The sequence below is a fragment of the Dama dama genome, chromosome 3, assembly GCF_033118175.1.
Source record: "Dama dama isolate Ldn47 chromosome 3, ASM3311817v1, whole genome shotgun sequence".
In the NCBI taxonomy this organism is placed as follows: Eukaryota; Metazoa; Chordata; class Mammalia; order Artiodactyla; family Cervidae; genus Dama; species Dama dama.
This window is the reverse complement of record NC_083683.1, coordinates 47938748-47960934: the sequence shown is the minus strand read 5'-3', so window position 1 is coordinate 47960934 and position 22187 is coordinate 47938748. Positions and strand designations below refer to the sequence as shown.

Sequence of the window (22187 nt, the reverse complement as noted above, 5' to 3'; positions counted from 1 at the left end):
TTTTTGGGTGGGCTCTTGTCTATTAATGTTTCCTGGGGTCAGGAGTTCTCTGATATTCTCAAGTTCTGGAGTTGAGCCTCCTGCCTCTGGGTTTTGGTCCTCCTATTACAGTAGCCTCAAGACTTCCTCACTCATACAGCATAGAAGATAAAACCTCTAAGTTAATGATGCACCCAGAGAGATTCACAGAGCTATATAGAGAAGTGCAGAGGAAGCAGGGAGATAGAGGTGACCAGGAGGAGAAAAGAGAGAATCAAAAGGGGAGAGAGCAATCAAGCCAGTAATCAAATCCCTAAGTGAAAATGGATACTGAAGATTAGATTCTTAAAGGTACAAAATTGATAACAAATATCAAAAAGCAAAGATTAAAAACCTAGAATAGAGGTTATATTCTCAAAAATGCAATATAAAAAATATAAAACCAAATAATTCACAAAAATTTAAAAAATATATATGAAATTTGTTTTTTAAACATAGGGTATTTTTTTTTTAAGGAAAGGTAATAGGCTATAAAAATGAAAGTTAAGGGAGTAGTAAAGAACTAAAGTTTTAAAAAGTTAAAAAGTGATAATAGTAAAAATATATCTAGGAATTTGTCTGGAGCTGTTGTGGGCAGTGTGGGGTCAGTTCAGTATCAGACAGTCCATTGTTCCTGATTGTAGTTGTTCTCAAAGTCTATAGTTGCCCCTCAAATGCACAGTCTCAGCATTAACTGCAGGGTTTCAATCTGTTGCACCTGTCACTTTCCAGGGTGGTTCCTCCTTCATTGCTTATTTTGGCTTCCTCTGTTTGCAAGTCTCTTCAGTGTCTAATTTCTGTCCTGACTTGAGGGGGTGAAGGTGAGCACTTATTCAGGCTCACTTGTTCAGTTGTGCTGTGGAGAGGGAGAGACACTGCAAACAAATACCACTGGCATGTGTGGGGACTGTCGCAGTGTATGGACAACACTGGTTTGGCCAAAGCCCAAGGCAATGTGTACTTCCCAGGTCCACACTGCTCAGGGGCCAGGGTGCTCTACAAGGGCACTGTGCCAAGTGGGCCCTGCATTTCATGCACTTCCCAGGTCTAAGCTTCTCAGGCTCTTGGGTGCTCTGCAAGGGCGCAGGCCCAGATGGGCTGTGCGATTTGTGCCCTTCCCAGGTCCAAGCTGCTCAGGTGGCTGGGTGCATGGCGAGCACACCGTCCCAGGTGGGCCGTGCATCTTATGCACCTCCCTGGCCGCTCTGTTTTCTGGGTGCACCATGAGGGCACAGTCTCAGGTGTGCCATTGTCTCCTCTGGGGTGCTCGTCTCAGGCTGTGACACTCCTGGCTGATATGAAGCATCCATGATCCCAGATAGACATGGTGAATAACTGGCAGCCTGCTCAGTTTGGTGGAAGATGTGGTCTCTGGGCTGAGATTGCAGTGGCCCCATGCCTCCTGGCTCTGGTTGTGGCACACCTGCCTCTCTGCTTGTAGGAAGGGAGGGCCATAAATGGCAGCTGAATTTCTCTCCTTTGGTATTCACTAGGGAGCAATCCTTTGTTCTGTGAGTGCACCTGGGTCATTGTGCAGTGTTAGAGCTTTCTCACAGGAAAGGTCCTTTTTTTTTTTTTTTTTTTGGTCTCTCTAGTGTTCCCACAGTTTGAATGCTATGTCACGTAGCCCCCTCAGATTGTCCTCAGGGCATTCAAGCCCAGTCTTTACCCAAGGACTGATGATGCAGCCTGAACCTCACTGCCCAGCCCCCACTCGCTGCTGGCAGACCTGAGCATCTGAGCCACTTCTCCGCTGAAAGAAGAAATTCCATGCCCTCAATTTCAGTCTGTAATTGCAGTTATGGGTTTTCAAATTTTTCTGTGGTTTTTCAAATTTTTTCCAGTTATGCTGCTCTCTGAGCAACATTCCAAAGCTCCCCACTGACCTGGCTGTGAGAGGGTTTCCTATTGTGTGGAAACTTCTCCTCCTCCACAACTCCCTCCCCAGGATCGGTCTCCATCCATAAATACTTTGTCTCTGTTTGTCTCTCCATCATCCTGGGAGTGCCCTGATTTCAATTTTCTTAAATTTACCAAGGCTTGCTTTTTGTCCCAGCATGTGATCTATCCTGAAGAATGTCCCATGTGCACTTGAGAGAATATGTTCTCCTGCTTTTGAATGGAATGCTCTATAAATATAAATTAAATCCAATAGCCTAATGTATCATTTAACAAATTATTGTCTAGAGACATAATAACATGTGTTTTGTTACCTGAATGTTTTTGGCCAAAGATGTATCAATATTCACTTACATTTTAAATTGCTGGTCACAGGTGCTAGTTTCTGCAAAAATCCCCTATTCAAAAATGGGTTAAGGCCTGGGTTTCCTTACTGATTTTCTGTCTGGATGATATCCTTTGATGTAGGTGGGGTGTTAAAGCCCACCATTATTATTGGGTTACTGTAGATTTTTCCTTTCAATGCTTTATCATTTGCCTTATGTATTGAGGTGGTACTGTGTTGAGTGTGTTGATATTTACAGTGTTATAGCTGCTTCTCTGATTGATCCCTTGATCATGATGTATCATCCTTCTTTACCTCTTATAACAGTCTTTATTTTAAATTTGATTTTTTTTCCTATATGAGTATTGCCACTCTAGTTCTCTGTTCCATTCCATTTGCACGGAATACCTTTTTCCATGCCATCAATTTCAGTCTGTATGTGTCCCTAGACCTGAACTACGTCTTTTGTAGAAAAGAAAATGCATGGATTTTTTGGGTATCCTTCTTGTTTGATTTTGTATTGATATTGTTTTTGTATCCATTCAGCCAGTCTATGTCTTTTGGTAGGAGCATTTAATACATTTACATTTAAAGTAATTACAAATATGCATGTTCTTATTGCCCTCTTGTTCATTGTTTTGATATTTTTAGATTTTTTTTCTTTTTCTTTTCTTTTTTTTTTTTTTTTTTTGTTCTCTTGTGATTTGATGTCTGTCTATAATGTTGTGCTTGAACTACCTTTTTTGGTGTTGGTGTGTGTGTGAGAGTGTGTGTGTGTGTGTGTGTGTGTTATCATAGGTTTTTGGTTTGTGGTTACCACTGTTTTGATATACCAGTCTGTCTCTCTGCCTATCTATCTATCTATCTATCTATAATCATTTCAGCTTGCTGATCTCTTAATTTCAAATGCATATCCACTATCCTGCATTTGTACTCTACTCATGGTTCCTGATTTTGGTACATATTTGTGTGTAGATGATTTCTTATCTTTACTGTATCTTTACTGAAGATATTTACTCTATCTTCATCTTGACAGGTGAACTTTTCTACTTGTGATTTTCTTGTTTCTAGTCGTGGCCTTTTCTTTTAGGCCTAGAGTAGTTCTTTTGGCATTTTTGGTAAAAGATAGTTTGGTGCTGCTAAATTCTACAAGCTTTTACTTGCCTGTAAACCTGTTAATTTCTCCATCATATCTAACCAAGAGCCTTGGTGGGTGGAGTTTTCTTGGTTTTAGGTTTTTCTCTTTTATTACCTTAAATATATTCTACCACTGTCTTCTGGCTTGAAGAGTTTAACCTTGTGGTGATTCCTTTGTATATTATTTGTTGCTTTTCCCTTGTTACTTTTAACATTTTCCCTTCTTAATTTTTGTCAATTTGATTAATATTTGTATTGGCATGTTCCTTCTTGTGTTTATCTTGTATGGGACTCTGCTTCCTGGACTTTGGTGACTGTTTCCTTTCCCATGTTATAGAAGTTTTCAGCTATTATCTCTTCAAATATTTTCTCAGGCCTTTTTTCATTCTCTTCTACTGGGACCCCTAAAAGAAGAATGTTGATGTGTTAATGTTGTTTCAGAGGTTTCTCAAACTGTCTCATTTCCTTCATTCTTTTTTCTTTATTCTGTTCATGGAAGTTATTTTCACCAATCTACCTCCCAGCTCACTTATGCCTTTTTCTGCTTCTTTACTCTGCTAATGATTTCTCCTAGTGTATTTTTCATATCAGCTATTTTATTGTTCAACTGTTTGTTCTTCATATCTTTCAGTTCTTTGTTAAATATTTCTTCTATCTTTTGGTCTATGCCTCTATTCTTTTTCTGAGATTTTGTATCATTTTCTCTATCATTAGCTTGAATTCTTTTCCAAGTAGATTGCTTATCTCCACCTCACTTAGTTGTTTTTCTAGGGGGTTATTTTGTTCCTTCATCTGTCATGTATTCCTCTGCTGTCTTATGTTTTCTAATTTCCTGTGATTGCAGTCTCCATTCCACAGGCTGCATGATTGTAGTTCCTCTTGTTCCTTGCTACTGCCCCCTGCTTAGGTGAGGATGGTCTAAGAGGCTTGTGAAGGCTTCCTGTTAGGAGAGATTTGTATCTTCCCATTGGTGGGTGGGGCTGAATCTTGTCTCTCTGATGGGCTTGGTATTGTTAAGGGATATGTGTAGAAGTGGCTATAGCTCTAAAAGACTTTAAGCAGTCTGTCTGCTGATGAGTGGTACTGTGCCCTTACCTTGTTGGTTGTTTGGCCTGAGATGTCCCAGCTGTGTAACTTACAGGCTGTTGGATGGGGCCAGGTCTCGGTGTCAAAATAGCAGCCTTTATTTTTTTTTTTTATTTTTTTTTTTATTTTTTTAAAATTTTTATTATTATTATTTTTTTTCCAGTGACATACAGATGGCTAACAAACACATGAAAAGATGCTCAACATCACTCATTATTAGAGAAATGCAAATCAAAACCACAATGAGGTACCATTACACGCCAGTCAGGATGGCTGCTATCCAAAAGTCTACAAGCAATAAATGCTGGAGAGGGTGTGGAGAAAAGGGAACCCTCTTACACTGTTGGTGGGAATGCAAACTAGTACAGCCGCTATGGAAAACAGTGTGGAGATTTCTTAAAAAACTGGAAATAGAACTGCCATATGACCCAGCAATCCCACTTCTGGGCATACACACTGAGGAAACCAGATCTGAAAGAGACACGTGCACCCCAATGTTCATCGCAGCACTGTTTATAATAGCCAGGACATGGAAGCAACCTAGATGCCCATCAGCAGATGAATGGATAAGGAAGCTGTGGTACATATACACCATGGAATATTACTCAGCCATGAAAAAGAATTCATTTGAACCAGTCCTAATGAGATGGATGAAGCTGGAGCCCCTTATACAGAGTGAAGTAAGCCAGAAAGATAAAGAACATTACAGCATACTGACACATGTATATGGAATTTAGAAAGGTGATAACGATAACCCTATATGCAGAACAGAAAAAGAGACACAGAAATACAGAACAGACTTTTGAACTTTGTGGGAGAATGTGAGGGTGGGATATTTCAAAAGAACAGCATGTATACTATCTATGGTGAAACAGATCACCAGCCCAGGTGGGATGCACGAGACAAGTGCTCCGGCCTGGTGCACTGGGAAGACCCAGAGGAATCGGGTGGAGAGGGAGGTGGGAGGGGGGATCGGGATTGGGAATACATGTAAATCCATGGCTGATTCATATCAACGTATGACAAAATAGCAGCCTTTAGAAGAGCTCACACCAATGAATACTCACTGGTACCTTCATCTTCAGTGTCCTTGTCCCCATAGTGTGCCACAGCCAACCCCCCACTTCCCTAGGAGGCCCTCCAAGACCTCAGGTAGGTTGTGCCCAGGCTCCTATGAAGGCTAATATTCACTGCTTTTTCCCTGGGTCCTGGTGCACATGAGAGTTTGTGTATACCCTCCAAGAGTGGAGTTTTTATTTCCCCCAGTCCCATGGAGTTCCTGCAATGAAGCCCTGCTGGTCTTCAAAGCTTGCTTTTCTTGGGGTCCTTCCTCCCAGTGCCAGACCCCCAGGCTGAGGACTCAGAACTTACTTCTATGGCAGAACCTCTATGATATAATTATTTTTCAGTTTGTGGACTGGTATGGGATTTGATTGTATCATGACTGCACCCCTCCTACTATCTCATGGTTTCTTTTCTTAAAAATAAAGCAACACTTTGTTGTTATTTATTTACCATTATTTTTTAGCCACATCACATGGAATGTGGGATGTGAGATCTTAGTTCTCTGACCAGGAATCAAACTCACATCCCTCTAGTGGAAGTGTGGGGTCTTAACCACTGGACCACCAGGGAAGTCCCATGTGCCTTTTCCATTGTCTTTTGATGTAGCATATCTCCTTTGGTAGGTTCCAGTCTTTTCTGTTGATGATTGTTGCTCAATTAGTTTTGATTTTGGTGTCTTGGGGAGAAGAGGTGAGCTCAAGTCCTTCCACTCTGCCATTTTGTCTCCAACTCTTCACTCCATCATTTTAGAAATAAAGATAGGCTTCTTGTGAGCAAGTGGCCAAAAGTGCCAGCTGAGGCATAATGGGAGAGGACACCCACCTCCACCCAGTGTTGACAGGTGGATAGAGCTTTGTGGCTTGTGGGAAGAAGTTTATGGTAAAATATGCTTTGGCAAGGCTATGGGTACTGATGTGAGCTTCCTTGCCCTCTCAGAGATGCCGTGATTCACTAACCTGGAAGCTCCAAACAAGTGTATATATTAACATCACAAAAAGTAGAAATTAAAGAAAAAAATATTAAAGTTAAGAAAAGCTACACTTTATAAAGATAAGAGGTATAACCCAGAATGAAGACAAAGCTATCACGACCTTTAAGGGTACAAAACCCAGTTTCAAAATGAAGGCAGCAAAAACATGGAAACAGCATGAAATATAGCCAAAGGCAAAATGATGGTGGGAAACTTACACATATTTTTGAAATCTTGGGCAAGTGATATGAAGTGAAAGTCAACAAAATTACAAAAGATTTCAGCATACAATGATTGGGATAACACAGTCTTCATATTAACACCTAAATAGAATCACCTTTAATTATACGTATGTATGTTGAACATTTCCCCAATACAAATAATTTAATGGAATATGAAAAGATATATCCATAATGTGTTTTCTCATGAATGTAACAATCATTTAATGTTTGGAAAATTTCCAGTTCATCCAATAAGAAGACATATAATAATCTCAACAAGTGATGAAAATCTACTTTGCAATATTCACATTAGTTTGATAGTATACCTTTATAAATAGGGCTTCCCTGGTGGCTCAGCAGTAAAGAATCTGCCTGCAATATGGGAGACCTGGGTTCAATCCCTGGGTTGGGAAAATCCCCAGGAGAAGGGAATAGCCACCCACTCCAGTATTCTGGCCTACAGAATTCAATGAACTGTGTAGTCCATTGGGTCACAAAGAGTCGGACACAACTGAGTGACTTCCACTTCACTTTCACTTTGTAAGTAAAAATGGATAGGTATAACTTGATAAAATATGGGCTATATGTTGATATCTAGCATACTAACAATGAATTGTCAAAGCATTTTTCCTTTTTTCAATTTTAATTTTATTCTTTTAGTAAATGTTTTACTGAAATGTAAAGTATAATATATAAATTACATGTGTATAATAGTGATTCACATCGATTAAAGGTTATATTCCACTTATAAAATATTTGCCATATTCCCTGTGTTATACATTATATCTTTGTAGCTGACTGTTTACCTAAGAGTGTGTACCTCTTAATCCCCTACTGGTATATTGTCTCTCCCTTTTCTCTCCCCATTGGCAAACACTATTTTGTTCTCTATATCTGTGAGCCTGCTGCTTTTCTGTTATATTCAGAGGTCATATGTTTTACATTTCACATACAGTGATACCATATAGTATTTGTCTTTCTCAGTCTTATGTATTTCACATGTCATGCCCTCCAAGTGCATCCATGTTTCTGCAAATTACCTTATGTCATTCTTCTTTAACAGCTGAATCATATTCCATTGTTTATGTATACTACATCTCCTTTATCTATTCATCTGCTGATGGACCATTAGGTTGCTTCCATGTCTTAGCTATTGTAAATAGTGCTGCTATGAACCGTGAGGTGCATGTATCTTTTTGAATTAGCATTTTCATCTTTTCCAGATAAATATATGTCCAGGAGTGGGACTGCTGGATCATATGTTAACTTTATTTTAGTTTTATAAGGGACTTCCATACTGTTCTCCTTAGTGGCCATACCAGTTTACATTGCTATCCACACTGTAGGAAGATTCCCTTTTTCCACCCTCTCCAGAACTTGCTTGATGAGGGCCATTAACTGGTGTGAGGTGATACTCAGTGAAGTTTATATTTGCATTTCTCTAATCATTAGCAATGTTGAGCATTTTTTCATGTGCCTGTTGGCCATCTATATGTCTCCTTTGGAGAAATGTCTATTTAGGGCTTCTTTCAACTTTTTAATTGGGTTGGACTTTTATATTAAGTTGTATGAGCTGTTTGTAATATATTTTGGAAGTTAAACTATTACTGGTTGATCGTTAGCAAATATTTTCTCCTACTCCATAGGTTGTCTTTTTGTTTGTTCCTGATTTGCTTTGCTATGCAAAAACTTGTAAGTTTAACTAGGTCCCATTTATTTACTTTTGCTTTTAATTCTTTTGTTTTGGGAGACTGACCTAAGAAAATATGGTATGATGTATGTCAGAGAAGGTTTTGCCTAAGATCTCATTTGGAACTTTTATGGTGTCATGTCCCAGGTGGCTCAGATGGTAACTCTGCCTGCAATGCAAGAGACCTGAGTTTGATCCCTGGGTCGGGAAGATCCCTGGAGAAGGTAATGGCTACCCACTTCAGTATTCTTGCCTGGATAATTCCATGGTATAGGAGCCTGGCAGGCTACAGTCTGTGGGGGTCTCAAAAAATTGGACATGACTGATTAGTGAACACACACACATGGTGTCATAACTTAAGTCTTTAAGCCATTTGAATCTATTTTTGTGTGGTGTTAGGGAGTGTTCTAACTTCATTGATTTACATCCAATAAAAATAATGCCCTCTTAATGTTTTAAACTACATTATGCTACTTCTAATGGTTTTGTCTGGCTTCCATATGTGTATGTATCCATAGGTATGTGTGTGTGTGTGTGTATGTGTATATATAAAATATGATTTTAAAACATATTTAAAACATATATATATAAAATATGATGATATGTTTTAAAATGAAGTGTGTCTTCAGACAAGAGGTTGCAAAATGCAAGACTGATATTTAGTGTAATGATATGTTCATTCTAATTTATTTTTTATTGTGCTAAAAAACACACAACACAGATTTTACCCTCTTAAGTTTCTATATGTACTACTGTTAAGTATATGCACATTGCAGTGCAATGCATCTCTTTTTTATCTTGCATGACTGATACTCTATGTCCACTGGACAAGAGTTTCCCAATCCCCTTTCCCCAGGCCCTGGAAACCACCATTCTACTTTCTGCTTCTACGAAGTGGACCTCTTTAGATACCTCATATAAGTAGAATTAAGCAGTTTTTTTCTTCTGTGACTTGCTTTTCTCACTTAACACAATGTCTTAAACATTCATCTATGTCATCACACATTGCAGACTTTCCTTCTTTTATAAACTAAATAACACTCCACTGTAAGACTGTACCACATTTTCTTTATCCATTTATTTGCTCAAAGACATAATGTTCATTCTTTGCTTTCACTATTCTTTGATGATTTGCAGGCACACATTGCCATGTAATGCCTATGGTGCCACCAGGTCTGGTGAACAAAAGGTAATGAACTGTCCATTCTGGAACGTTAAATCTATCTAGGTTACTCATTCTTTGCCCTTCTACTAATGGGTACCTTTGGTAACTCCATAGATAAAGTCCTGGGCTCAGGGAGCTTTGTCCTTGTCCTGCCTCCTAAACTGTAGTGAAGTCACTGTTCTGGATTAGTTTCCAAAGGCTATGTAAGGAGCTGATGTCTCTGAACCTTTTCCCTCAGATGCAGGATGGGTCAAACACTTCTCTGACTATATTTCTCTCAGCTTTTGGAAGTCTTTTCACTTTGAATAAGAAACAAACATAATTAGCTAAGTTAAAAATCAAGTTCCATAGCAGCTCTAAGTTTACAAAGTTCTCTTCCTTTGCAGATTGCTTCTCTTGTAGAAGGTCCCCTTGCCCTCTTTTACCCTGAGATACATATTTGCTGCCTCAGTATCCTCTGCAGAGCCGCCTTCACCTCCTGGTTCTTGAAGCTGTAAATGAGGGGGTTTACCAAGGATGTGATCACACCATACTGTATGGAGACAACTCGCTCCAGGACTGATCCTGAAGAGGGGCTGATGTACCTGAATAGAGCTGTCCCATAGAACAAGAGCACCACGGTGAGGTGGGAGGAGCAGGTGGAGAAGGCTTTGCCTTGGCCTTTAGAGGAGGAGATACTCAGAACAGCAAGAATGATTTTTGAGTAAGAGAAGAGGATTGGGGGAAGTGTCACAAGTCCTAGAAATGCAGTGGACCCAGCTAGCAGGATGGTGTTAGGCATGGTATCACTGCAGGAGATGGGGAAGAGTGAAGGCAGTTCACAACTGAAGTGGGAGATGATATTGGGACCACAGAACTGTAAGTTCTGGGCACAAAGATTATTCACTAGTGAGTTCAGAAACCCCATCAGCCATGCTGCACTGACCATTGCGGTGCACAGAGGTCCGTTCATGATCACAGTGTAGAGCAGAGGGTGACAGATGGCAGCATAGCGGTCATAGGCCATAGTAGAGAGCAGGCAGCTCTCAGTGCCTCCAGAGAAAATGAAAAAGAAACTCTGGGTAATGCATCCCCACACTGAAATGGTTTTCCTCTGAGACAGGAAATTCTGTAGCATCTTGGGTATGGTGATTGAAGAGTGGCATATATCTAGGAAAGACAAATGTCTGAGGAAGAAATACATGGGCGTGTGCAGGTGAGGATCAGCCCCGATCACCAGGATCATCATCAGGTTCCCCATCAGGGTCAGAAGGTAAATCCCCAAGAAGAGAACAAACAGCATGATCTGGATGTCTGAGTCAGTAGACAATCCCAACAGCACAAATTCATTAATAATGCTAAGATTTTTCATGGTTTCTTAGATGTTCCATCCCTAAAAAAATTTAAAAAAAAATTTACTTATTTAGTGGGGTAATGATCTGAGTCATTCTCTGGGAATAGGATTTTTAATTTATAAAAGATCCACTTTTTAGCTTAAGCCAGAAAGTGAATTTGAGGGTAAATAAATATCTGACTATACTATTACCCTATTAAATACTGCAACTTTCCTTTTCCTGACTCTAAGTACTTCCCGTGAAGGTGAACATCCCATAATATTTAACACTTCTAACATATAGATAATGGATTTAGTACATTAAAGATTATCTGTCCCTGTTAGAATTTATATTTTACACAGGAAAGGATCTTTGTTGGTTTCTGCCCTTCCATCCCATGAGGCATTCCTAATTGTCAAAAATTCAAATTAAGTTCATAATTTTTGAGTAAGAGAAGAGGATCAGAAAAGTGTCACAGTCCTAGAAATGCAGTAAACCCAGTAAACCCAGCCAGATGACTCTAAATAAACACTTGTTGAATAAAAGAATGAATGCTTTCTCAGCTAAAATCTATCTTAGCCCTCCTTTCTACCATCTCTCTGGACTGCTTAGATCACAGGCCCTCATAATCTTTATCCTCTCATGCCCTTCCCCAGCCTTTCCTCATCATCTGATATCACCCAAGACCTGCTGGACCCTATAAGTTGCAATAAGTAGACAGACACCCAGAGAAATCCTTTAGTGGGAGGCTGCTTTTTAAAGTAATGAAGCTTAAATTCCTAATACATTTCATTTGATATGTCAACCCCAACATGCAATCTGACCTCAAATTTTCAGACTGAGGGCAATATGGGACAGAGCAGTGACATGACTTTTACAATAACTAGATATCTTAGGGCCAGAAGTAGGCCAGGGCTTCTGATTTCACAACAAACTCTCCTTCTAGTGCTTCACAGATAGACAGTAAATACTGGGGGATTTAAAGAGTTTCAGGTTGAGCTAGTATGGTTTGGGGATGATACGAGTGGCTCTATTTTCCTTAGTCTTCTGACTCTCCAAATGGCCTAAAGTTCAACAGCATTTGCTGTGATAGTGAAATAAGTATTGAACTCAGAGTCAAAGGGTCCTTGGCTGATCACTGACTGGGAAACCTATTAAATACATGACCTTATCCAATGAAAAATGGGAATAAAAATGAGGTCAAAATCTTTACAATCTATTAAATGCTTAATAAGCGTTTAAAAACCCTCTGCAAATGCAGAAGAATGAAATGGTTCATGGTAAATGAAAATTTGTGATCTGTTGTATGTCAAGATTATGCATATTTTTCCTAATTAATATTTCCCTTATGCTGTGAAATTGTGTTTTTACAAAATGCATTGTTTAAATAGGCAAAGTGTTTACTGGCTCCCTCTCCTCAACCAGATTTCTAGACTTTGTCATTATTCTCTCCAGTGTCTCTCTCCTGCTTGGGTACCTGCATCTCCTGATGACCTGCATTTTATATTGAAACCTGTCAGTGAAAATCTTACTTCCCTTCTTCTTTCCCTTCTCCCACAAAGCTCATTTCACACATCTTTCCACCACCATGTACCACATATTTACTCACATGATAATGACTATTATTCATTTATTGAATAATTTATGTTAACCACTACAATAAAATCTTGATCTTATTTAATCCTTATAAAACTTTGTAACATAGGTATTACTGACTTCATTTCTGTGGGTCAGAAATGTTGTGACATATGCCATAGACTTTACAAAGTCATGGAGTTGGGACTCACGTCCAAGGTCCTCCAATTTCAAATCCCATGTTTTTCCTACTTTGCAACACTGCAAAACTTTGCTTGTGAGAAAACTCTTCCCTAATTTGGAGATTATGCTTTCTCCAGAGGGAACTTGGGAACCCAGGCAGGAATGTGAAGTGTCCTTGGGAGTTTGACCCAACGACCATGTATGAACCTTCTCCTTAACGAGGATGTCCTGCTGCTCCCAGACATACGACATCAGGGATCTGACCTCTTGTAACAAAGATGGGGGCTTCTGGGCCAGGGAAAATTCCAAGAGAAATCTAAGGAAAAGTCAGAGTGAATGTGAAGATCAAGTCAGGCTGTAAAAAAGCAGCACTCTACAGAGGCGGGGGGGAGAGTGGGGTAGTAGAGATGGCCCTTCTGGTTTCCCTTCCCTGTTTCTCTACCTGAAGCATCCGAAGAAGTCCTGGCACTGATGCATCAAGTAAATGATGATAGACATGAAGGGTTAAGATTTATTCATGCAAAAAACATTTTTCTTTTCTTCTTTCTTATAAACAGCAGCAAATTTCCTTAATAAAAATCTTCTCATTCTTTTACACACTTCCAACAGCTACTATGCTTACACTTTAATCTCATCTGGAGGCCTCAATGAACTTTCAAAATCCCCAGGATCCCAGACTCTAGTGAAATTTTTCCAGAGTTTTTTTTGGGCTCATTGGAGCCAAAACATGCTGTCCCAGTGCTGAAGCACCACAGGCACTGAAAACCTAGTTAAGTTTGTGCATCTCACCCCACTTCCAACCCCAACTACTCCCCACTTCCACCCCCAACTACTATTATCACCACAGCTCTTCATTTATCTGTTTTATACAGATGTAGCTTTTTCAGTGGGCTTTTTTTAATATGAAAAAAATATTTAGCTAATGAAATAACTTTCAAAACAAATGACACAGAAGAACTTTGCAAGGAGGTATACAGAGAAAAATTTCCTATTTGGTCTTCATATTTATTTTACTGCACCCATCCTCCTTCTCAAAAAAGTTTTTTGTTTTTTGTTTTTTTTGGGGGGGTATGTATGGTCCAGCCGTCTGGTACAAAAAGAAATATAAGAGGGAAAGCCCATATGGGCAAGTGGGTTTAGAGAGATCAAACATGCAGGACAGTTACTACTTAGTTTTGCAACTTTGAGCAATAATCTTCCCCATCCTAGGTTCAGCTGCCTGTTCTAATAAGAAATTTACAACTGCTATTGGTTAAGAGCCTACCATTTAGGTGTTTCTCTGGCTTACCTCTTCACTGAGCAGGGCTTTCCTGGGTCCAAAATGTACTCTGCAGTTTGAGCCAAGCTGTCAACTACCTGCAAGGCTGCAGTATATCAAAAAATATTCCAGCAGTGGGGGCGTTCTTCAGAGGGCTCCAACTGGATCTGCACAAAGCAGGCTTATTTCACAGTCAATGCTAAGTTTGGAATCATGTTCAAACTCAAAGCAGCTCATCTCAAGGTCACTTCTGGATAAACGCTAATGTGTCCTCTGGCCTTCAGTTGATTCTGAGTCTTGGTCTCAGCTAAGAGAATCTGCCACTCTTTCTTACCATTTTACTCTCCTTTTCCTCCCTAAATCCTGAGAAAATTGCCTGCCAATTTTGTTTAACTTATATCTCTTCCTCATCAACTTGTTGGCAATCTTGTGCCAGCTGAGCCCTGGAGAGGTATGTGTCAAGTAAGAGCCCTCGGGAGCCAGGATCAGTTAACTGCCTTGGGAGTGGCAGCAGTAGCCAGAGCCAAAGTGGTTCTCAGTCCGGAGACAGGCAAGCTGCTAGCCCTGTCATGCCTAGAGGAGGACAGAGGACTGCAGAATGCAAATAGCTCTAAATGGTTTTGATAATGGGGGGCTAGGGACCAGGTGAATTCCAATGTGCGAGACTCTCTTAGGACTTTTTTAGTCTCTGATAGTACTGGGGTTCTAAAAACACTCCCACTCCACTCAGTACACACTCTTTTCCCACTGCGATGAGTTCAGTCTTTTCATTACTCTCCTTAAGTTACCTAGTCCTTTAATCTCACACTCCTCTCAGCTGATAATTGGCAGAGGACATGTTCCTGTTCTTTCAGTGGGCGATCTCTAACTCCCTAAGCCCCACACATAGAGTATCTTCTCTTGCCCTCTCCAGCCTGGGGAGGCCCTTCTCCTTCATCTTTGGCCAGTGCCTCTCTCTGCTCTGGATGCCATCTTAACCCTTCTCTTTGAGCATCTCTCTGAAGCAACCATGCTCTCTTTCCTTGAAGCTTATCCTTTAAGCTCCGCCTTTCCATGAAGCTTATCCACTCAGTGTATATGTAGAAACTACTTATATTTATCCAGTTAAAATAGACCAGAAACCATTAATGACCTCCTTTCTTCCATACAAAGCCTTGAAAACATAACAGAATTTGGAGCCCTTCCTTGAATAATAACATAAATTGCCTTTAAAGGTTTCTATGTGTAAAAAGACTAAGATTCCGATAAATTTTTGTTTGAGACATAAAGGAAAGTCCATGTTAGTAAAAATTGTACTCTCATGCATCTAGATTTCTGATGTTATCCCAATCCTTCAGAAAAAATGTATATGGAATATAACACATATTGTATATAACACCTCTGCTGCACCCTGTAGTCAAACACATTGCTATTTCTCTAATGAAACTTCTGAGTGCTCCTATTACATGGGATTTTCAAAGGCTACAAATAGCCTCTTATCAGTTAGCTTCTAGTTTTTCCTCCAAATTAGTTTTGGGGAAAAAAAGGCTTGGTTGTCAGAGATTTTTAGAGATTTTTGGAATTGGAGATAAGGGCTTAGAAACCTATTTTAAATTTCTGTATTTACTGGCTTTATTTCTAGGTTTTCTATTCTATTTCTTGAGCTGCCTGTTTTTACAGTAGTGCTATACTGTCTTAATGATTATATATATATGTATAAAATATGCTTTAATATGTGATGGTGCCAGTCTCTAATTTTTACATTTTCTATTTTATGTTATTGTTTGTTTTTTCTTTTAATTTCACTTTAGAACTGGATTTTTAGTTTGAAAAATTCCCTTGAGATTTTAATTGGAGTTGTTTTTTCCCAAAGAAATACTTACTTTGGGAGTAAGCATTAAAATTTGTTCCCCTGTTCTTTAGTTAAGTCTTTTCTTTTTTGCTTATAGTGTAATCAGTGTAATTTTCATTTTATTCACATAGGCTTTTCTGTCTGTGTATTATGTATACTTTTTTCCCTCTTTTAATTATAAACTTTGCAGTTGAGGATCCTAACTATATAACGTTGGGGAGAAGTAGCAGCAGCTTCCAGGGTTGTGCTCCATACTCTTATGGAGAAATTGGATTTAAGTAGGCTTGGTGGCTCAGTGGTAAAGAATCCACCTGCAATGCAGGAGATGCAGGTTTAATCCCTGGGTCGGGAAGGTCCCCTGGAGAAAGGAATGGCTACCCATTCCAATATTCTTGCCTGGAAAATCCCATGGACAGCGGAGCCTGGCAGGCTACAGTTCGTGGGGTTGCAAAGGTGTCAGACACAAGTTAGTCACTAAACAACAACAGATAATCCTGCCAGATAGGGTACACCAGCAAATATTATTCTGGCCCCCACTACTTCCTTGTCTTCCCTGACATCATTAGCGAAATAGAGGCACTTTTTCTTCTTAAACTCTGCTCCTACATGGGAACATGTCACCCAGTTTCAGTTGCCTGTCTAATGCCATGTGTATTTCCTCACGCATTACTCTGACCAAAGTTCCTGTTGGTACCCTTTTATATTCCCCTGTTCCTGGTTTCTACTTGTCCACTCACGAAACTTCCTGATTTTCACACCTACCTTTTTGTGTTGGTACTTTCCTGCTGGCCCCTACATACTTTCTAGTTACCATTTCCCTCTTTAATATCATTAGATCTTTCAGTTTCTCAGTAACTACTTAATTTCTTGTCTTCTAAGTAATCACCCTTTTGACTTAACAATAGATAAATTCACTTACAAAACACTCTTTGATATTTTTCTTAAAAGAAAGGCTGCATCATGTGCTCAGCAGGCCATTTTATAATCAGAAGATCAGAAGGTATATTTTCCAATTCACTACAGATGATAAAACAATGAAGTTGAGAGAAAGACAAAGAGGAGGGGGTAGGAAGGGAGGGAGGGAAAGAGAAAAAGATTGGTCATGAATTTTCATTTGGTACTGTAGAATTATTGGATATCAATTCTGACTCCATCACTTACTGGCTAAGTGATCTTAGGCAAGTTAATGGCCTCAGAAACACTTAGTATCTTCATTTTTAAAGAGGGAACTTGTACCTTACACGGTTATTGTAATAAATTAAGATTTTTTTTATAGTAGTATACAGAATACTGTTAGCTGATAGCTTGATAAACAGTAGCTCTCTTGTCTACTTTTATGGCACAAATAAAAATAGAGAAAGGAAGTTTACAACAAAAATGGTCAAATAAGACATTTGAATAAATTAAGTCCATAGCTTATGACAGTGAATGTAAAAATCACAATGGTGTTAAATACAAAGTTTTAAGTATCTTCATTAAAAAGGCATAGATTTAAGAAACAAAAAATCTAATAATATTCTGCTTAAACAAAATGATACAGAAATGTTAAAACTGCTATGATAGGCAAAGACATACATGGTAAAATCTAAAAAGAAAGAATAAGGTGGAAATATTAACATCACAGCTCAGTCGGTAAAGAATCTTCCTGCAATGCAGGAGACCCAGGTTTGATGCCTGGGTCAGGAAGATCCCCTGGAGAAGGAAATGGCAATCCACTCCAGTATTCTTGCCTGGAGAATCCCATGGACAGAGGAGCCTGGCAGGCTACAGTCCATGGGGTTACAAGAGTCAGACATGACTTAGCAACTTAACTACTGCTACTACTACTACTACTACTACTAACATCACAGAAAGTAAACTTGAAAGAAAAACATTAAACTATAAAAGAGTTCCATTTTATAATGATAAGAGGTGCAACCCACAGTGAAAACAAAACTATCATGATCTTTTAAGGCTACAAAGTTGAGTTTCAAAATAAATGAAGCAAAAACATGGAAATATCATGGAATACATCCAGATGCACAATGTTAGTGTTAAACTTATACATTTTTTTTAGTCTTTAATAGAATAAATTAAGTGAAAGTCAACAACTCTGCAAATGATTTAAGTGTATGATAAAAAGGACAAGGACAAGATGATATCGTAGAGGGACTTAAGCTCACCTCCTCTCACAAAACATCAAAATCACAACTGACTGCTGAGTGAAAGTGAAAGCCGCTCAGTCATGTCTGACTCTTTGCAACCCCATGGACTATATAGTCCATGGAATTCTCCAGGCCAGAATACTGGAGTAGGTAGACTTTCCCTTCTCCAGGGGATCTTCCCAACCCAGGGATTGAACCCAGATCTCCCACATTGCAGGCAGATTCTTTACCAGCTGAGCCCCAAGGGAAGCCTGAACAGCTGAATAACCACCAACAAAAAAAGACTGGAACCAACTGAAAAAGATATTATACAACCAAAAACAAAGAAGAAGTCATAGTGAGATGGTAGGAGGGGAACTTTTGTGATATAATCAAATCCCATACTTGTTGGCTGAGTGACACAGAAACTGGAAAATAATTATAGAATTATAATAGGGCAGAGGTTCTCCCACAGGAGTGAAATTTCTGAGTCCCACATCAGGCTCCCCAGTCTGGATGTCTGGCATCAAGGGGAAGAACCCCCAGAACATTTTATTTGAAGGCCGGCAGGGTTTGATTGCAGGAATTTTATAGAACTGGGAAAACAGAACTCTACCCTTGTGTGAAACTCCACACAAGGTTTCACATGCACTGAGATGCAGGCCAAAGCAGTGACTTCATAGGAGCGTAGGCCAGACTTACCTGTGGGCTTGAGGGGAGGTGAAAGTTGGCTGTGGCCACAGTGGGGAAATGGACAGTTGTGGCAGAGGCACCAGGGAATATTCCTCAGTGTGAGCTCTTCCATGGGTCACCATTTTGGCACTGAGACCTGCCTCACCCAACAGCTTTCAGAGACTCCAGTGCTGGGATGGCTTGGGCCAAACAACCAGCAGAGTGTGAACCAAGTCCCATCCATCAACAGACAGCCTGCCTAAAGTCCTGATCCCACAGCTACCTCTAGACATGCATCTTCCCTGGCCCTGACAGTATATGAATCAGCCCTATCCACCAGTGGGCAGACACCAGCCCCTCTTGCCAGGAAGCCTGCACAAGCCCCTGGACAAAGCTCACCCACCAGGGAGCAGGCACCAGAAACAAGAAGAACTGCAATCTGTGGAACAGAGGAACAGAGTCCACAAACAGGAAGAGTTAGACAAAATGAGATGGCAGAGAAATATGTTGCATATGAAGAAACAAGATAAAAACGCAAAGAACTAATAAGTGAAGTGGAGATAGGCACTCTGCCTGAAAAATGAATTCAGAATAATGATAGTGAAGATGATATAAGATGCTGGAAAAAGAGTGGAGGCACAGACCAGAAGATATAAGAAATTGTTTTGTTTATTTTTTGCTGTTTTGGCCATGCTTTGTGGCTTGTGGGAGCTTTGTTCCCTGACCAGGGATTGAATCTAGGTCCTCAGCAGTGAAAGTACTAAGTCCTAACCACTGGACTGCCAGGGAATTCCCCACAAGAATTATAAAGAGCTATAAGATTTAAAGAACAAACCAAGAATTAAGCAATACAGTAACTGAAATGAAAAATATACTAGAAGGAAACAATAGCAGAATAAATATGGCAGAATAATGAATAAGTGAACTGAAACAATGGTGGAAATCACTGATGTAGAACAGAATAAAGAAAGATGGAAAAGAAATTAGGACAAAGAGACATCTGAACAACATTAAATGCACTAACATTCATATTACAGGGTCAAAGAATGAGAAGAGAGGTGCAGCCTGAGAAAATATTTGAAGAGATAATAGTTGAAAACTTCCCTGGGAAATGAAATACTCAAATCCAGGAAGTGCAGAGAGTCCTTTATAGGATAAAGTCAAGGGGAAACATGCCAAGGCACATATTAATCAAAAATTAAATACAAAGAGAAAATATTAAAAGCAACAAGAGAAAAGCAATAAATAACATACAAAGGAATCCCTACAAGGTGATCAGCTGATTTTTCAGCGGAAAATCTGCAGGCCAGAAGGGAGTGGCATGTTACAATTAAAATGATTTAAGGAAAAAAACCTACAGTCAAGAATACTCTACCCAGCAAGGCTCTCATTCAGATTTGATGGAGAAATTAAAAGCTTTATAGAAGAGGATAGCTAAGAGAATTCAACACCACCAAACCAGCTTTATAACAAATACTAAAGGAATTTCTGTAGGTGGAAAAGAAAAGCCCAGAACTAGAAACAAGAAAGTTGTGAATGGAAAGACTCACTGGGAAAGACAAACATACAGGAAATGTATGATATCATCTGCACACAAATATGTATCAAAAACAGAAACCAAGAGAAGAGGCAACTACAAATGCAGGATATTGAAAATTCATTTGAAATTAAGACACCAGCAAATTACAACAATCTTGTAAATATATCAGTTCATTTCAGTTCAGTCGCTCAGTAGTGTCTGACTCTTTGCGACCCCATGAATCGCAGCACACTAGGCCTCCCTGTCCATCACCAACTCCCGGAGTTCACTCAGACTCATGTCCATTGAGTCGGTGATGCCATCCAGCCATCTCATCCTCTGTCGTCCCCTTCTCCTCCTGCCCCCAACCCCTCCCAGCATCAGGGTCTTTTCCAATGAGTCAACTCTTTGCATGAGGTGGCCAAAGTATTGGAGTTTCAGCTTCAGCACCAGTCCTTCCAATGAACACCCAGGACTTATCTCCTTTAGGATGGACTGGTTGGATCTCCTTGCAGTCCAAGGGACTCTCAAGAGTCTTCTCCAACACCATAGTTCAAAAGCATCAATTTTTCGGTGCTCGGCTTTCCTCACAGTCCAACTCTCACATCCATACATTGTAAATATATAGACCACTATAAATTTTAAAAATCTATAAAATTCAATGTCTATGTTTATAATATCTCTTTTAAAGTAAAAAGGATCACTGTAACTTGATAAAAATATGGGCTATATTATACCTAAATTCATATGGACAGTGAATTACCAGAAACATTTTTATTAAAATTAGAAGCAAGACCGACTGCTTAAAATATTATTCTTTTCCTGTTATTATAGAATTATTAGTGTATGTTCAAAGATAGGAGTAAGAAATAGACATTTTAAGGATAAGAAGGGAGGGCACCTAACTTTGCTTTTTTATTGATAATACAATTTATATCAATATTAAGGTCATTAAGGGACAAGGAAAATGTCAGATTAGTTTAAGAAAAAAAAAAGGGGGGGGGGTGTTGTACTGGGAATTGGAGTACATTCAGATTGGAGAAAGCCCTAATCCACTTCCCTCATGAATATTACTTCCTCATGAATATCACATTTAGCCCATGCCTTTTATCTTAAGTCTCCATAAATTAGGAGAATCTAAATAAGTTATTTAATTACTATTTCAATTGGAGTATTCCTATCAGCATCTCCTAGATTGGGTATTTTTCTCTGGTCTAGTGGATATTTCTGAATTTCCTTATAATAATTTTTAATTGTTGTTTTCACATCAAAACAATATATTTTAATTCTACATCAAATTTGGATAGTGGATTTTGATATTAGCACCTGATTAGTATTCTGATTCAAAATGTTGAGGATGGCAAAGAGATGCTCACTCTCACCACTTTTATTCAACATAGTTTTGGAAGCCCTAGCCATGGAAATCAAAGAAGAAAAAGAAAGAAATGAAATCTAAATTGGAAAGGGGAAGTAAACTTGTCACTTTTCACAGATAACAAGATGGTATACATAGAAAATCCTAAAGATTCTATCCGAAAACTACTAGAGCTCATCAGTGAACATGGTAAAGTTGCTGGATACAAAATTAATATATGGATATCTCTAGCAAGTATATATACTAACAATAAGTAGCAAAAAGAGAACTTAAGGAAACAATCTCATTTACCATTACATCAAAAATAATAAAATACCTATGAGTACAGATGTGAGAGTTGGACCATAAAGAAGGCTGGGCACCAAGGAATTGATGCTTTTAAATTGTGGTTCTGGAAAAGACTCTTGAGAGTTACTTGGACAGCAAGGAGATCAAACTAGTCAATCCTAAAGGAAATCAACCCTGAATATTCATTGGAAGGACTGACACTGAAGCTGAAGTTCCAATACTGTGGCCACATGATGTGAAGAGCCGACTCATTGGAAAAGACCTTGATGCTGGGGAAGACTGAGGGCAAAAGGAGAAGGGGATGACAGAGGATGAGATGGTTGGATGGCATCACCAACTCAATGGACATGAGTTTGAGCAAACTTTGGGAGATGATAAAGGACAGGGAAGCCTGGTGTGCTGCAGTTCATGGGGTTATAAAGAGTTGGAAATGAGTTAGCAACTGAACAACAACAACAACAACAACAAAACCTA

General features: G+C 39.3%; 1 protein-coding gene and 1 non-coding gene across 2 annotated transcripts; both read right to left on the bottom strand.

The window, feature by feature from the left end:
• Positions 1–9997: 9997 nt before the first annotated feature.
• Positions 9998–10927, bottom strand: LOC133043176 (olfactory receptor 8S1-like). The gene has a single exon (XM_061124009.1). It carries the CDS (start codon positions 10925–10927, stop codon positions 9998–10000), a length of 930 nt encoding a protein of 309 aa, XP_060979992.1.
• An 8320-nt stretch (positions 10928–19247) lies between these two features.
• On the bottom strand, positions 19248–19320 carry TRNAE-UUC (transfer RNA glutamic acid (anticodon UUC)). Its single transcript has one exon. It is a non-coding gene; the product is annotated as a tRNA-Glu (tRNA).
• Positions 19321–22187: the final 2867 nt, after the last annotated feature.

Bases quoted from the DNA above. Each gene is read 5' to 3' on its own strand.
- LOC133043176 (XM_061124009.1), bottom strand. From the start codon at position 10,927: ATGAAAAATCTTAGCATTATTAATGAATTTGTGCTGTTGGGATTGTCT.